We start from the raw sequence: 16,694 nt of genomic DNA on the forward strand, positions 1-16,694 counted from the left end.
TGTTTGATTTTTAAGAATTTATTTGCAAATCATGGTGGAAAATAAGTATTTGGTCAATACCAAAAATTCATCTCAATACTTTGTTATGTACCCTTTGTTGGCAATAACGGAGGCCAAACGTTTTCTGTAATTCTTCACAAGCTTTTCACACACTGTTGATGGTATTTTGGCCCATTTCTCCATTCAGATCTTCTCTAGAGCAGTGATGTTTTGGGGCAGTCGTTGGGCAACACGGACTTTCAACTCCCTCCACAGATTTTTTTATGGGGTTGAGATCTGGAGACTGGCTTGGCCACTCCAGGACATTCAAATGCTTCTTACGAAGCCACTCCTTTGTTGCCCTGGCTGTGTGTTTGTGATTACTGTCATGCTGAAAGACCCAGCCACGTCTCATCTTCAATGCCCTTGCTGATGGAAGGAGATTTTCACTCAAAATCTCCCGATACATGGCCCCATTCATTCTTTCCTTTACACAGATCAGTCGTCCTGGTCCCTATGCAGAAAAACAGCCCCAAAGCATGTTGTTTCCACCCCCATGCTTCACAGTGGGTATGGTGCAATTCAGTATTCTTTCTCCTCCAAACACGAGAACCTGTGTTTCCACCAAAGAGTTCTATTTTGGTTTCATCTGACCATAAAACATTCTCCCAGTCCTCTTCTGGATCATCCAAATGCTCTCTAGCGAACCACAGACGGGCCTGGACGTGTACTGGCTTCACTTACTGTGGTCCCAGCTCTCTGTAGGTCATTCACTAGGTCCCCCCGTGTGGTTCTGGGATTTTTACTCACCGTTCTTGTTATCATTTTGACACCACGGGGTGAGATCTTGCATGGAGCCCCAGATCGAGGGATATTATCAGTGGTCCTGTATGTCTTCCTTTTTCCAATAATTGCTCCCACAGTTGATTTCTTTACACCAAGCGAAGAGTGAAGAGTTACAGAAAACGTTTGGCCTCTGTTATTGCCAACAAAGGGTACATAACAAAGTATTGAGATTAACTTTTGGTATTGACCAAATACTTATTTTCCACTATGATTTGTAAATACATTCTTTAAAAATCAAACAATGTGATTTTCTGTTTTTTTGTTTTTTTTTCCACATTCTGTCTCTCATGGTTGAGGTTTACCCATGTTGACAATTACATGCCTCTCTAATCTTTTCAAGTAGGAGAACTTGCACAATTGGTGGTTGACTAAATATGTATTTGCCACACTGTAGAATTGACATAGAATAAAGCATTTCATTAAATTAACACTAACATATAATTTAGGTAATTTGAGCAAGTTTATTATTTTAGAAGTGTGTATTAAACTGGTAACCTCTTAAATTAATCAGCACCAGATTTGTATACGTATGCTCCACTGTGGACAGAGAATATTATATTTATTCTGCTCTACTTGGAATCTGGATATAGTGGCTGCTTTATTTGAATACACTTTGTTTTAGTGTTTAGACTACAGTACATGGCTAAGCTACTGGCAGTAAGGATGTACTCTGGCTGGAAACCTGCTGGCACAATGAAAACCTGTCCCTTTGAAAATATATTGTGCTTCCACCGAGATTGATACTGGTGGAGAACTATTAATTCACTAAATAGATTCGTAGGTATGTGCGTTATTGATTTTATTCCATAATCCATCACGGGGACATTTACCTAACACTCTGGTTGGTGGTGGAAGGGCACATAAAGTATTGCTAGGGGTGCTGGTAAAACCCAATACCATTGGTTTAAACTGCACAAGGTTTTAGAAAACAACAGCAACAAAAATATTATAATAGCATAAAGCCTGTGCGTGCGTATTCATGTGTGTGTGTGTGTGTGTGTGTGTGTGTGCGCGTATAGATGTAAGTCTGGAGGCAAGAAATGTGATCTGATTATAGCCAAGACTGTATAACTTTGAATTATTTAAAACTAATACAATCATTAGTTGACGTGCTGTTTACCTCCAGAATGTGGTGGTGGGCCGCATAACAGAACCACTCCTTGACCTTCTCGGACCGAAACAGAACTTCTTCTGTGGGTTTTGAAATTTTCAAGGTCTGAAAAAACACATCAAAATCAATCAAAAAAACAATACTCTACCCCCATAAATCATCACCATCCGTGCATCATCTGTAAGGGAACTATGGATATTATCCTATTGGACCCAAATGGTGACTGAGGCATTTTTTGTATAGTATTGTATGTTTACTCCCTTCAAGCCCTTCTTTAACAGCCAAAATATGAGCTTTTGTTTGTTGTCCCTCATGAATTGCACACAAAATAAAAGATCTCGTAATCATACAAAAAAAAAAAAAAAAAAAATCATCCGTTCGTTCATCTATCTTTGGTTGAAAAAAATACTTTTGTTTCTTTTGTAATCAACTTTGCTACTGCTGTCACGTTATTCATCAGTAATTACTGGGTCCCAGATATAAGATATAAAAAGGTCAAGCAACGACATTAAATATCTTTAGCCTAATAGCGTAATTACCTAAGTCTTGTATTTATTTATTCATTTATTTATTTTTTGCCAAATTCAGATTTCTGCATAATGTTACTCTCCTACCACGGTTGCATTCTCTTGCCTTATTTCCTTTGTCCTAAGCTAATCAAAACTGTTCAAAAATACTCCCTAGCTTGGTCATACACAATTTCAATGTGTTGGCAAAAAACCTTTTTCCACCCATTTTTTCGGAAAATGTTGAAATATGAATTATTAGGCTAAACATTTAACATGTAAAAACTTAAATGGGCTAAGCCTCACTTTTCCATTCCTTTTCTTTTATAAACTACTGTAAAATATGCAGGTTTAACATCAAGTTCAATAGAAAAAAAAAAAAAAAAAAAAAATCTACAGAAAGTGTAATAGCCTTGGAATTAGATAAAGCGTCAAAGGTTAGATCCCAAAAACCCTCCCACGAACTCTGAAAAACTGGTTCTATATAAGATAAGACAAAGCAATAATGACACATACATCAAAAGAGAAAGCTTTCATCCAACACAGGTCACATTTCAATTAACACATATAAGGTAGCGTGTTATATTGTGGGAGTGTGACCACGGTAGTACACCAGGCACGTATACGGCGCAACAACGTTGCTGCCGCGTCAGCTCAGGGAAACGCGGCCGATAAAATCAATCAGCCAATACACACCAGCCACAGTGCGGCCGCGTATTAGACACGTCCTAGAAGTGGTTCAACGCGTCGCACGCGAAAAGATTGGCAGAGTTTATTATTTGACGTGAGACGCGACCTTTTTGCGTCAATATTAATAGGTAGGATCGGGCAGACCGGAAGTCATTCGTGTAAAAATACAGTGGATTTGCTCGATTTTCAAAATAATATGCAATTACATTTATTAATTTTAGCGTGGCGCTTTAACTTGAGAAAATCCATCTATAAAGCTTTTGAAAACCGTTCATAAGAAAAAAAAAAGATTCATTGAGGGATTTCCTTTGTAAAATACATGTTAAAATCTTTGTCAATGGGATTGCTGTTCTCTTTAGCACAGGACTTCTTTTTTCTTCTTTCTTTAAGAAAGAAAGCTGACCAATACGCGGGGTCTTAAAGTCAAATGGTTGTTGTATTTAATATCTTTTAATACCTGCTACTCTCGCACGATCTTGCAATCCTCGCGTGAACCGATCGAGCCGCTCCACAGACGCTTTGCTTGTAGAATGTGTCCTATGGAAACTGGGGGTGAGCGTCAGTGGGGCGTTGTCGCGCCGGCATCGCTGATACGGCGTAGACGTGCCTGGTGTGTTACCACGGTTAGCATTAAGGCAGAGAACATTGTATTTTTTGGCAAGAAGGAGGTTATTAGTGTTTTTTGCGTGAAAAATGTGTTGTCAGTCCTCTACTTTCTATCCACCTTCGCAGTTCATGTTCACTGCTCTTTTCAACAAATGTTTCAAGCAAAGTAGCACCACTAATCACCTTCTTGCCCAAAAATACAATTCACTCTGCCTTAAGGCCTTTTCACACTTGGCCAGTCCAGTGTGAAGATTGGTCCACGGCAAGCGGAAAAAGGGGGGGGACCAAGTAGCCTGAAGTAGATGCTGTCAGGAAGTGAAAAGCGGCAAGCATATTTACCATAGTCCCAATTTCCCAACACCATTGCGTTTATTTCAAGGAGTAGGGGACAGTATAATAGCAGTGTAAAGACTTTCACTAGATTCGGTAAGAAGGTGAATAGTTTTATTTGTTGTTTGTGAACTACATTTCCACCCAAACGCACATTGAGGCACCATTTAGTTTAGTAAGGAGAGTTATAAGAGTCATTTGCTTTAAAAAAGTGCATTCATCAGGGTTTCGTCGCCTGTGGTTTGCTTATATCCATCCGACGAAACAGCCTGATAGCACAGATGTAAGTACGCCTGCCCTTCGGCTATTGGATATGTTGTTGACGTCAGTGTGGCGGCGCTCTGAAAATAGACAAGCTCTATTTTGGTCCCCGTCTCTCGGCGCAAATGCATTCAAACTTGCCGTTCCACCCAGAACCCACTACCCACTGTTCACTTTCGCCGAGAAGTCCCCTCCCACATACACAATGAATGGGTTGCCACTGAACCCTTCACAATAGAGTGCCGCTAGTTTGAAACAGCCTTTCATGCTAACACTCTGACCACCAGCAACTCCCACTATCCAACTCTGTGAAGTCATTTTGCAACCGGTCAATGGTTTCATTAGGCATAACGTGTTTCTGGTCTGAACACCATTCTTTTCCACTTCCCAGTCTGAGCACTACCAGAACAAACCCACTTTGCCCCCCACCCTCAAGATTGATATTCAATTAACTGTCATTGTAATACAACCTGTGATTTTCCACATAATTAGAACCAAATGCCTTGGTGTTCATCAAATTCTGAAGCCGTAGTGTAGTCCCTCTGGTTTTCTAAGTCACACTCAATTAGACATTTTGGAAAGCTTTTTGCATGTGATCAAGCAAATATAGTAATAATTTATTACATAATTGCAAACCTCAAGAGGCTTTGAGTGAGAAAATAAAAATAGTATTATAGGTTGGCATAGTTAGACTAGAACTGTGTGATATTTGCTTGTTCTCTCTGTACTATTGTTTTCTGTAGGAGTCACGGCTTCCTCCCACATCCTAAAAACTAATTGAAGTCTAAATTTTCCGTAGCCGAAAATGCGAGTTTAAACGGTTGTTTGACTATATGTGCCCTGTGATTGGCTGACGACCACTTTGGAGTGTGCCTTGTCTCTTTAGTATTATTCGCAGATATGATTCTTGAAAAGACACTTTTGCATGAGATTAGTGATTTATTCAGTTCAATGTGGAATCATCTAGCTGGTTAATTTATGTACCATACTCATAGGTGCTTACTAATATCGCTCAGATAAGCTGCAGGACATGCCTTTTAAGAAGCCGGAGCAAGTCAGTTACATCTCCCGTTAAACGCTAATTAACCTGCAAGTGCCAGGTAATGAGCTCCTACAACTGTCTTAAATTCTATTAAGAGAGCAATGAATTTAAGATATTAGATTTAGACTTTTGCGATCAAGTAGCAATGTCTATCTACACATGAATATTATTTTTTTTTGTGGTCATGGCAATATATAAAGAATGTGTGTTTCATGTATAGTAGTGGAATAAATTCAAACAGCAGACAGCATACGTGTTAGATAAAGATAATTTTATTTTCTTGACCTGGTTTTGTGAGATATTTGCTTTTTACAGCATTGCAATACTCCTTTCATTGTAAATTGGCTTAAACTAAGTTTTGAGCCGGTTGTCAGAGGACGTTATCAGTGAACGGTGTTGCTTTCGAATACGTCTTTAAAGTATTGAATCTGCATTTTTAACCTCTACTTGATTTATAGTTCAGTTGATGTTTTGGCTCACCACTTTCCTCTCACAGTCATAGAAAATACACAAGGCAAGTCTCATTCAAACAAAAGCTTAAAGTGCTGCACATTTTCATGACCAGACAACAGCACACTTTTTGAGTATCTACACCATTTACTTTCATCTGAAGGTCTGATAGAAGGTTAGATAAAAGCCTCCCAAAACAAAGTGGACAAGCACAAGCGACATCTAAGGTACTGAATTTACTCTGAAAATTGTATTTGGGGTGGTTTTGGCAGACATCAAAGCATTGCACTATTCATCCAGTATTCGTCCCACAATCCCTTCCACTTAATTGCCCGAGTACCCCCCGCCACCCCACTCCACCCCATCCCGAAAAAAAGAAAATATATATATTTATATGTTTTTATATATATATATTTCACAGTGAAATGACAACACACCTAAATTTGGAGGTATCCTATTACCAACGTAAAACAGGATTAAAGTCAAATGTATTGAAAATATTTGTATGAAGGATAAGTGTTGTTGAAAATGGATTAATGTTTGTCTGAAAAACATTTATTGACCATGAATAATAACAATAATAATAACAATAAAAATAAAAACAGTAACAGTGCTGACAGTCCTTCCTAGCGGCGTGAAAATGTAGTCTTACTCCGTTTGTAACCTTGAAAAGTCATGTTGGCACTGTGATAAACTGTAGAACCCCTGTAATCTTTACTAGCTATGTGGGTCTACCCAAAATGGGTCCTCAACCCACTAACCTCCACTTAACATGAGTTAAACCCTCATTTGCAGTAAAACTTTAGTGATATATAGTCAATCACACATTTATTTGTAGCAGAAAAAGCTTCATAAAGATAATGGAGCACTGAAACTGCCTCTTGGAAATGTCGACTTGTGTGCGGCCACCAGCCTCCAAGACTATATTTTCTATTATGAATATGGAACTTTACATTTGCATGAATTATTGGAATACCACTTTACATAAGCAGTGACTTGAATCAATTGACATACTAATCAAGGGCAGCAACTATTGAGTTGACTCTCCCATCAGTTATCCTAGCCTCAGGAGGTGGACAGCCACAACCCTTGTGAGTAGCACCATTCATCAAAAGTTTGTGACAGAGAGAAGTAGGCAAACAATTTGGAATCAGGCCAATTTCAAAGAATAACCTTGGAGGCATTGTGACTAAACATTGTTTTTTTTTTTTTTTTTTTATTTTGCTGAAAAATACGTTTCACAGAACCGTGTCTTTGCACGATTACACAATCATGAAATATTTGAACAGCAATGCAGTTTTTCATTGTCTGGCGATGAGAATTCCCCCGCCCCCCCATAGTAGGTTTAGTTGATTTAACAGTAGGTAGTTATGCCCACATTTGTATCTCACTCTTAACAAAACATGCTGGTTTGAATGAAACATTTTCCTGTATAGAGCTGTGAAAATTCTCTGTGACTTAACACCGATATCGCCTTTTAGAACAATTAGTCACCAGCAGCAAGATAAAGAAAGCTCTGATGTCTAATTAAACTGGATGCCTCATACCCGGAACAGAATGACTATTTTAGAAGGCAGAGGATGTTCTTCAAAAGCACTCTCTTGAATGCACAAGTGATACTCAAAGTAACTCTTCTGAATTTCAAGAGATCATGTACAGTATATCTAATTCTTGTTACGTAGATTTGTATTCTAAACTTTTACTGTAAACTGCTAAATTAAACAGGACTGTTCCTCTTCTGCGAGATAAAAATCTACATTTAAAACACCCTGTCAAGTTTCAGAATCATATCCAATGAGGCAAATAACAGACTTGCAAGTAAACATAACTGGACAATGAGATGCTCATCCTAAATTACAAAACATTTTCGGTTGTATAGAACAGGAAGACAACACAAAGTTATTAAGTTATTAAAAATCTTAAATTAAAAGAATAATCTAAATTGAGATGCAGACAGAAGCCAACAGGGTAGCAAATAATATATTTCCTTTATAGCTGCCGTGGATCCTACACGAGAAGAGATTGTGTATATTTATAGTTATAATTGACTGCTTTTATTTTTTTCTTCCATCTGACAGCATGAATTCAGAGTTCATTAGAGTAGAGTAATGGGACAAGTGATAACGGTATTTTTTTCCTTTTTCTTTTCTTCTTTTCCATAGAAAGTATGCTCCGATGTACTTCACCACTTCCCAATAAAAACAGAATAGTCTCATTTTAATGAATATTTTTTCTTTCTTACTCTACTTCTCTCTGCAGTATATATAAATTAGAGATGTGACCGAAGATTTGGTCAGAAATAGCTAAAAAATGTATTATTCGTTTTCGGTAATGAAGACCACAAGTTTATCACCGAATAGTGTGACGAACCTTAGTCCTTTTGTAATGACGTAATCAAAACATGGCGATAAGCAACACACTGGCCGACTGGCTATCTCGCTAACACTACTGGTTCACAGCCAACATGTCTGCGGTTTGGAAGTATTTTTTGATGACATCACAAAAGGACTCTTCACACTACTCGGTGGTAGACCTTCATCTTCAAAACTGAAAACCGATAATGCATTTTTAGCTATTTTCAGCCTATAGTTGTTGCTGCCAAATCTGTGGTCACATGCAGTATCTAAGCCATATATATACAGAGAGAGAGAGAGAAAGAGAGACAGAGAACGAGAGCGAGAGATTCTGAGGGGGGAGTATAAAGGATGACATGACACGGTCATAGATTAGCAGTTGCCCTTTATATTATTGGCTTCATGTTCCCCATGCAGTCATGCACTGAGGTTAATAAACTAAACCAAGAGTAATAAGCAAGACAAATGATACAGACCCATACTTGTTCTTCAAGACTCCATCTGAAGGCAACATTTGATGGAACGATCATGCTCTAACTGTATTGCAACCATCACAATCAACACAGAGTGCAATGACTCTTGACTAGTCCTGAGTTTCAAATATGACTAAAGAAATATTGGTGGCCTTGTCAAAGGCCAAACCACATAATCTAATATGTGCAGACTATCATTCACTTGCGGTTAATGTCATCATTTATGCTTGTCCGATAACTGGAATATACAGAGGACACTTATTGACATATTCTTGCTTGAGGAATAATAAGCAGAGTGCCTGTCATTTTCGTCAAGGCTTGTCATGTAATTCATTATCAGACATAGACACTCGGTCCAACAGACTAATACGGATTGGCATATTCCAGTTATAGCTATATGGTGATATTTTGTCCCCCCGCCCCCACACACACACACATATACATATATTTATATGAATAACTTTGTAAAATGTGAATACTGTAACTTTACCTCTTCCCACTGCTTGAGAGAATGCTACCTTTTACATATTACCTGGCAGTGATACAATTCAAAGTACAAGATAAGGAATTTAGGGACCAGTAATTGGTGTTCTGCCACTAAGTGTAAAGTAACTATGAAAAGCTGTATTTCCGTGTCCTGTGATTTGACTGATGACCAGGCCATGTTGAACTCTGCCTCTCGCCCACAGACAGTTGGCTAGGTTGTAGTTTACCCCATAAACAACCTTGTGAGTATACAGTGTATCACAAAAATGAGTACACTCCTCGCCTCTCTGCAGATATTTAAGTATATCTTTTCATGGGAAAACGCTGACAAAATTACACTTTGACACAATGAAAAGTAGTCCGTGTGCGGCTTATATAATAGAGTTAATTTATTTTCTCTTCAAAATAACTCAAAATATAGCCATTAATGTCTAAACCCCTGGCAACAAAAGTGAGTACACCCTTTATAAACTATGTACATCCCTAAAAGTCCAAATTGAGTACTGCTTGTCATTTTCCCTACAAAATGTCATGTGACTCGTTACAGGAGTGCTGTCAGCATTGGTGCAGAGATTGAAGAGGTGGGGGGTCAGCCTGTTAGTGCTCAGACCATACGCCGCACTCTACATCAAATTGCTGTGCATGGCTGTCACCCCAGGAGGAAGCCTCTTCTGAAGACGGTACACAAGAAAGCCCGCCCGTCTCATCAGACCATAGGACATGGTTCCAGTAACCCATGTGGCTTGTTGACATGTTTTCAACAAACTGCTTGTGGGCTTTTTTGTGTACCATCCTCAGAAGAGGCTTCTTCCTGGAGTGACAGCCATGCACATCAGCAATGCTGAGAGCACTCCTGTAACGAGTCACATGACATTTTGGAGAGAAAATGATAAGCAGTACTCAATTTGGACATTTAGGGATGTACGTAGTTTCTAAGGGGTGTACACACTTGTGTTGCCAGGGGTTTAGTTATTAATGGCTATATTTTGAGTTATTTTGAGGGGAAAATAAATTAACTCTATTATATAAGCTGTACACAGACTACTTTTTATTGTGTCAAAGTGTCATTTTGTCAGTGTTGTCTCATGAAAAGATATACTTAAAAGTCTCCAGAAATGCGAGGGGTGTACTCACTTTTGTGATACACTATATGTTTATTGTTGTTTTTGTTTTGATCTACTGGGTAAACTCAATAAAACAAAAGACGGGTATCTTAATGTTGATGAGAACCCACATGGGAAGATGAAGTTTGAACATTGTTGGCTGAATTTGTTGTTCAGTGGTGAAATAACTAAATAAAGACTCACATGCAAATGTTAGGCTGGCCTCTCGGCTGACGATGGTCCCAAAAGCATTGGAGGCGAGGCACTGATATGTTCCAGCATCTTGGTCTTTGTTCAGATGACTGATTCTGAGGTTGCCTCCAGATAAACTGTAGTGAGATCCTGATTTGGGACTGATTTCTGTGCCATTAAGTTTCCATCTAAAAAATGAATAATAAACATCAACATTATTACACATATTCGTGGAATAGGTCTTTTTTTATGTGTGCAGACAATATCAAAACTTTCCAAACAGTTACTGTAGAAGAGCAAAATCTGTACATTTGACTGAAATGAGAGTGGCAGGAAGCTGCAACTCTTCTTCTCCGTGTGTTAATCTCAGCAGCCATGAACAACGGTGGTGCCAAGGACCCAAATAATCATAACACATCAGTAAAATATATGCCTCCAACTTGATTCTCTCTTGTTAAGAAGATTTTTCTCATTAGTGAGGATCACCAAAGAGTAAGTAAGAGTAACTCTTAATTTGCAACATACTGTCAAATTAATTATCACTGACCTCCTATATTTGAAGATACAAGTAAAGTATAGGGAAAAGATATCCTTTCAGGAGAAAGACTGATAGTGAATTAATCTAGTAAAAAAGATCAATATGAAGACTGGAATATTTCTTTATTGACAAATTTTGGATTCCTTGAATTATTTAATGTTTATCTTCACTGTAGAAAAGAGAGTATTGAATATACAGTGCTGAGAAAAAAGTTCTTGCCCGTTTTTGAAATTCTTATTATTTTTGCTTGGTTTATAATCCAAAAGTGTAAATGTCAAAGATAATCAAAGTAAACATAAAAAGCAGTTTTTAAATCGTGATTTTTATTTATTAAAGGGAAAATCCACCCAAAGGAAAGTGGCCCTATAATATGTAATTTCTCCTAGGGTATAGACTGGCGGTCGGCAACCGAGGCTCTAGAATGGCATGCGGCTCTTTAGCGCTTCCCTAGAGGCTCCCTGAAAGTTTTTCAGAAATGTTTGAAAATGAAAAAAGATGGGAGAGGGAAATATATTTTTGGTTTTAATATATAATATAATATATAATATAATAATATATTTGTATTTATTTCTAATTTATTAGTATTGTAATGAAGTTAATTCAAGGCAGCATCAAATAACAGTAGTCACGTGGTGCATCATTTTCTAAAGGATGCACTGGAGGGAAAATAAACATTTAATCATGAAGGCTCATGATGTATTTGTAGCCAACTTGGCCTTTTTGATAGTGGGCTGATACAGCATATGTACTGTGTATATCACACACACACATATATACACACACACATATATATATATATATATATATATATATATACACACTCACCGGCCACTTTATTAGGTACACCATGCTAGTAACGGGTTGGACCCCCTTTTGCCTTCAGAACTGCCTACATTCTTCGTGGCACAGATTCAACAAGGTGCTGGAAGCATTCCTCAGAGTGTTTGGGCCATATTGACATGATGGCATCACACAGTTGGTGCAGATTTGTCGGCTGCACATCCATGATGCGAATCTCCCGTTCCACCACATCCCTAAGATGCTCTATTGGATTGAGGTCTGGTGACTGTGGAGGCCATTTGAGTACAGTGAACTCAATGTCATGTTCAAGAAACCAGTCTGAGATGATTCCAGCTTTAAGACATGGCGCATTATCCTGCTGAAAGTAGCTATCAGAAGTTGGGTACATTGTGGTCATAAAAGGATGGACATGGTCAGCAACAATACTCAGCTAGGCTGTGGCGTTCCAACGATGCTCAATTCGTACCAAGAGGCCCAAAGAGTGCAAGGAAAATATTCCCTACACCATTACACTACTGTGGGGTGGTGTGGCTCAGTGGTAGAGTAGTTGTCCCCCAACCCAGAGGTTGTGGGTTCAATTCTTCGCCCTGATGAACTCGTCTAAGTATGCTTGAGCAAGATACTGAACCCCACATTGCTCCTGGTGCTGCATCACCAGTAGGTGAATGGCGAGATAGTGTAAAGCGCTTTGAGCGCCTTGAAAGGTGGAAAAGCGCTATATAAGTATAAAACCATTTATAAAACCATTTACACCACCACCACCAGCCTGAACCGTTGATACAAGGCAGGATGGATCCATGCTTTCATGTGGTTGACGCCAAATTCTGACCCTACCATCCGAATGTCGCCGCAGAAATCGAGACTCATCAGACCAGGTAACGATTTTCCAATTTTCTATTGTCCAATTTCGATGAGATTGTGCAAATTGTAGCCTGAGTTTCCTGTTCTTAGCTGAAAGGAGTGGCACCCGGTGTGGTCTTCTGCTGCTGTAGCCCATCTGCCTCAAAGTTCGACGTACGGTGCGTTCAGGGATGCTCTTCTGCCTACCTTGGTTGTAACGGGTGGTTATTTGAGTCACTGTTGCCTTCTATCAGCTCGAACCAGTCCGGCCATTCTCCTCTGACCTCTGGCATCAACAAGGCATTTCTGCCCACAGAACTGCCGCTCACTGGATATTTTTTCTTTTTCGGACCATTCTCTGTAAACCCTAGAGATGGTTGTGCGTTAAAATCCCAGTAGATCAGAAGTTTCTGAAATACTCAGACCAGCCCTTCTGGCACCAACAACCATGCCACGTTCAAAGTCACTCAAATCACCTTTCTTCCCCATACTGATGCTCGGTTTGAACTGCAGGAGATTGTCATAAACCATGTCTACATGCCTAAATGCACTGAGTTGCCGCCATGTGATTGGCTGATTAGAAATTAAGTGTTAACGAGCAGTTGGACAGGTGTACCTAATAAAGTGGCAGGTGAGTGTATGTATACATGATGCAGCATGTGTTACCTTCATTATAAGGCTTATATAAGGCTTTTAATATTTTACGGCTCCAGTTTTTTTGGTCCAATATGGCTCTTTCAGCAATTTGGGTTGCTTTTCCCTGGGCTAGACCGAATAACTGCAGCAGAAGCAACAGAAATCAATCATCTTGTATATGTAGCATTGAGTATCCCAGATCATCATTTCTATGGATGTATTTTCTTGTCATGTTCTAAGTAATTTCTCGTTAGAATTGTTCTGGAGCGAAACAGCCATGTGTGTTCATGAAAAATTAACTCGCCTTAAAACAACAACAAAAAAATAAACACCACTGCTAATTTATGATTTTTAAAGGAGGGGTTAATAATATTTTGCAATACAAATAAATGTATATGTTTATATAATGTTGTTATACTATCTTTTTTCTGCTATTAGTATTAGCTGGATGATATTGATGGAAAGCAGTGAAACTATGAGAAATTTGAAAAGGGGGGTGTGTAGATGGATATTTGTAACAGGAGCATTACATCGAATTTGGGGCAAAGTGAAAAATGTCATCGCAAATTGATATTATTATTCCATAGGGCCCCTGTCAGGTCATGGCCCTTCCCTGCAGAAAAAAAAAAAACAATCCAAAGGTTTTTATATTTTGCATCCAGCCTCATCTCAACCTTGTTTATTTGGATTCTTATCTTACAGGCATTTTAGTAAATAATATCCCAAATCATTTCAAATAAGTGTAAGGAATAAATTATTTGGGTCTTAGTGCATCACAGTATATCATGAATATGTCAACCAGTGTTATCTACATTATGAAATAACTTTATTTACAGTGATTTATGCTGGCAAGCAGGCGACAACAGCAGCTCCACTTTAAGGCACATGCTTTATGCAATCATGTAACAGACCGTGTACACAGTGGCATAAATACCCAACCATCTGGCTTATGAGGCTTTAAATGTTAGGCCGGGTGTTTGTTTTATGAAGCTCGATGCCTTCATTTGTATTAATAATATTAATAGATTTTTTTTTTAATTAAAAAAAAAAAAGATGACTATTTTTATTTTACCCGAAAGTTCAATTTAATTTTTAAAAAGAAATAATCATAAATTAATTTTTCATTTGGTTTTATTTAGCAAACATTTATTTACTTTATTTATTACAAAATGAATTAATTATATGTTCGTATATGTCCTCTTTGCAAATAACAATTTAGTACTGTATATTTACTAAACTGATGGAAAAATACAGCTAGTCCCCGGGTTATGACGTACCCTACTAACGTGATTTTGACTTTACAACGCCGGAATCTCTTTTTTTTTTTTTTTTTTTTTTTAAATGTTCACTTTTGGTTTGTGATGCATGCTTTTATCTTGCCGCAGGAAGCATAGAGCAGGTAGTACTAATTGCACGCGAGTAAGAGCGAGTGCACACACAAAGAACGTATTTGCGCACACAAGGAAGGGCGCACGCACACACACAAGGATGACTCGCGCAGCCGACTGACAGATAGAGGGGATAAATTATAGCTGGAAGCCTGTGTGCACATTTGTTGCTTGTGAAGCATCCACAGAGGCAACACCTGTATATAACACCTTTTGCACTGTTTATTTTGTGTTTTCAATTGTGGTCAAATACTTGGGGCGAGTTTATGTGATTGTTTTTCATGATGTTCGGACGCTAACTGATACATGCTAATTGTTTGTGTGGATTGTTATTGCTGTATCAGCAGCTAGTTACAGTGCCTTGCAAAAGTATTCGGACCCCTTGAACCTTGCAACCTTTCGCCACATTTCAGGCTTCAAACCTAAAGATATAAAATTTTAATTTTTTGTCAAGAATCAACAACAAGTGGGACACAATCGTGAACTGGATCAAAATTTATTGGATAATTTAAACTTTTTTAACAAATAAAAAACTGAAAAGTGGGGCGTGCAATATTATTCGGCCCCCTTGCGTTAATACTTTGTAGCGCCACCTTTTGCTCCAATTACAGCTGCAAGTCGCTTGGGGTATGTTTCTATCAGTTTTGCACATCGAGAGACTGACATTCTTGCCCATTCTTCCTTGCAAAACAGCTCGAGCTCAGTGAGGTTGGATGGAGAGTGTTTGTGAACAGCAGTCTTCAGCTCTTTCCACAGATTCTCGATTGGATTCAGGTCTGGACTTTGACTTGGCCATTCTAACACCTGGATACGTTTATTTTTGAACCATTCCATTGTAGATTTGGCTTTATTTTTCGGATCATTGTCCTGTTGGAAGATAAATCTCCGTCCCAGTCTCAGGTCTTGTGCAGATACCAACAGGTTTTCTTCCAGAATGTTCCTGTATTTGGCTGCATCCATCTTCCTGTCAATTTTAACCATCTTCCCTGTCCCTGCTGAAGAAAAGCAGGCCCAAACCATGATGCTGCCATCACCATGTTTGACAGTGGGGATGGTGTGTTCAGGGTGATGAGCTGTGTTGTTTTTACGCCAAACATATCGTTTTGCATTGTGGCCAAAAAGTTCAATTTTGGTTTCATCTGACCAGAGCACCTTCTTCCACATGTTTGGTGTGTCTCCCAGGTGGCTTGTGGCAAACTTTAAACGAGACTTTTTATGGATATCTTCGAGAAATGGCTTTCTTCTTGCCACTCTTCCATAAAGGCCAGATTTGTGCAGTGTACGACTGATTGTTGTCCTATGGACAGACTCTCCCACCTCAGCTGTAGATCTCTGCATTTCATCCAGAGTGATCATGGGCCTCTTGGCTGCATCTCTGATCAGTTTTCTCCTTGTCTGAGAAGAAAGTTTGGAAGGACGGCCGGGTCTTGGTAGATTTGCAGTGGTCTGATGCTCCTTCCATTTCAATATGATGGCTTGCACAGTGCTCCTTGAGATGTTTAAAGCTTGGGAAATCTTTTTGTATCCAAATCCGGCTTTAAACTTCTCCACAACAGTATCTCGGACCTGCCTGGTGTGTTCCTTGGTTTTCATAATGCTCTCTGCACTTTAAACAGAACCCTGAGACTATCACAGAGCAGGTGCATTTATACGGAGACTTGATTACACACATGGGATTCTATTTATCATCATCGGTCATTTAAGACAACATTGGATCCTTCAGAGATCCTCACTGAACTTCTGGAGTGAGTTTGCTGCACTGAAAGTAAAGGGGCCGAATAATATTGCACGCCCCACTTTTCAGTTTTTTATTTGTTAAAAAAGTTTAAATTATCCAATAAATGTTGTTCCGCTTCACGATTGTGTCCCACTTGTTGTTGATTCTTGACAAAAAAATTAAATTTCATATCTTTATGTTTGAAGCCTGAAATGTGGCGAAAGGTTGCAAGATTCAAGGGGGCTGAATACTTTTGCAAGGCACTGTATGAACAAAAAATTAAATGGCTGTTATTGAAGATGAAAAGGATTTAACTTTATTTTTAATTTTGGTTTCATTCTGCAA

General features: G+C 38.7%; 1 protein-coding gene across 3 annotated transcripts in view; it reads right to left on the reverse strand.

Annotated features, from left to right (window-relative positions):
- Positions 1-16,694, reverse strand: part of LOC130921557 (contactin-4-like) — a 262,979-nt gene that overhangs the window by 124,045 nt on the left and 122,240 nt on the right. For all 3 annotated transcript variants that reach the window (XM_057845593.1, XM_057845592.1, XM_057845594.1), the window contains 2 exons: positions 10,442-10,617; positions 1,946-2,041 (listed from right to left, as the gene is read on the reverse strand). In XM_057845593.1, the coding sequence (XP_057701576.1) occupies positions 1,946-2,041; positions 10,442-10,617 (272 nt within the window). The remainder of the gene's footprint in view (positions 1-1,945; positions 2,042-10,441; positions 10,618-16,694) is intronic.

The sequence above is a fragment of the Corythoichthys intestinalis genome, chromosome 9 (genome assembly GCF_030265065.1).
Source record: "Corythoichthys intestinalis isolate RoL2023-P3 chromosome 9, ASM3026506v1, whole genome shotgun sequence".
Taxonomy (NCBI): Eukaryota; Metazoa; Chordata; class Actinopteri; order Syngnathiformes; family Syngnathidae; genus Corythoichthys; species Corythoichthys intestinalis.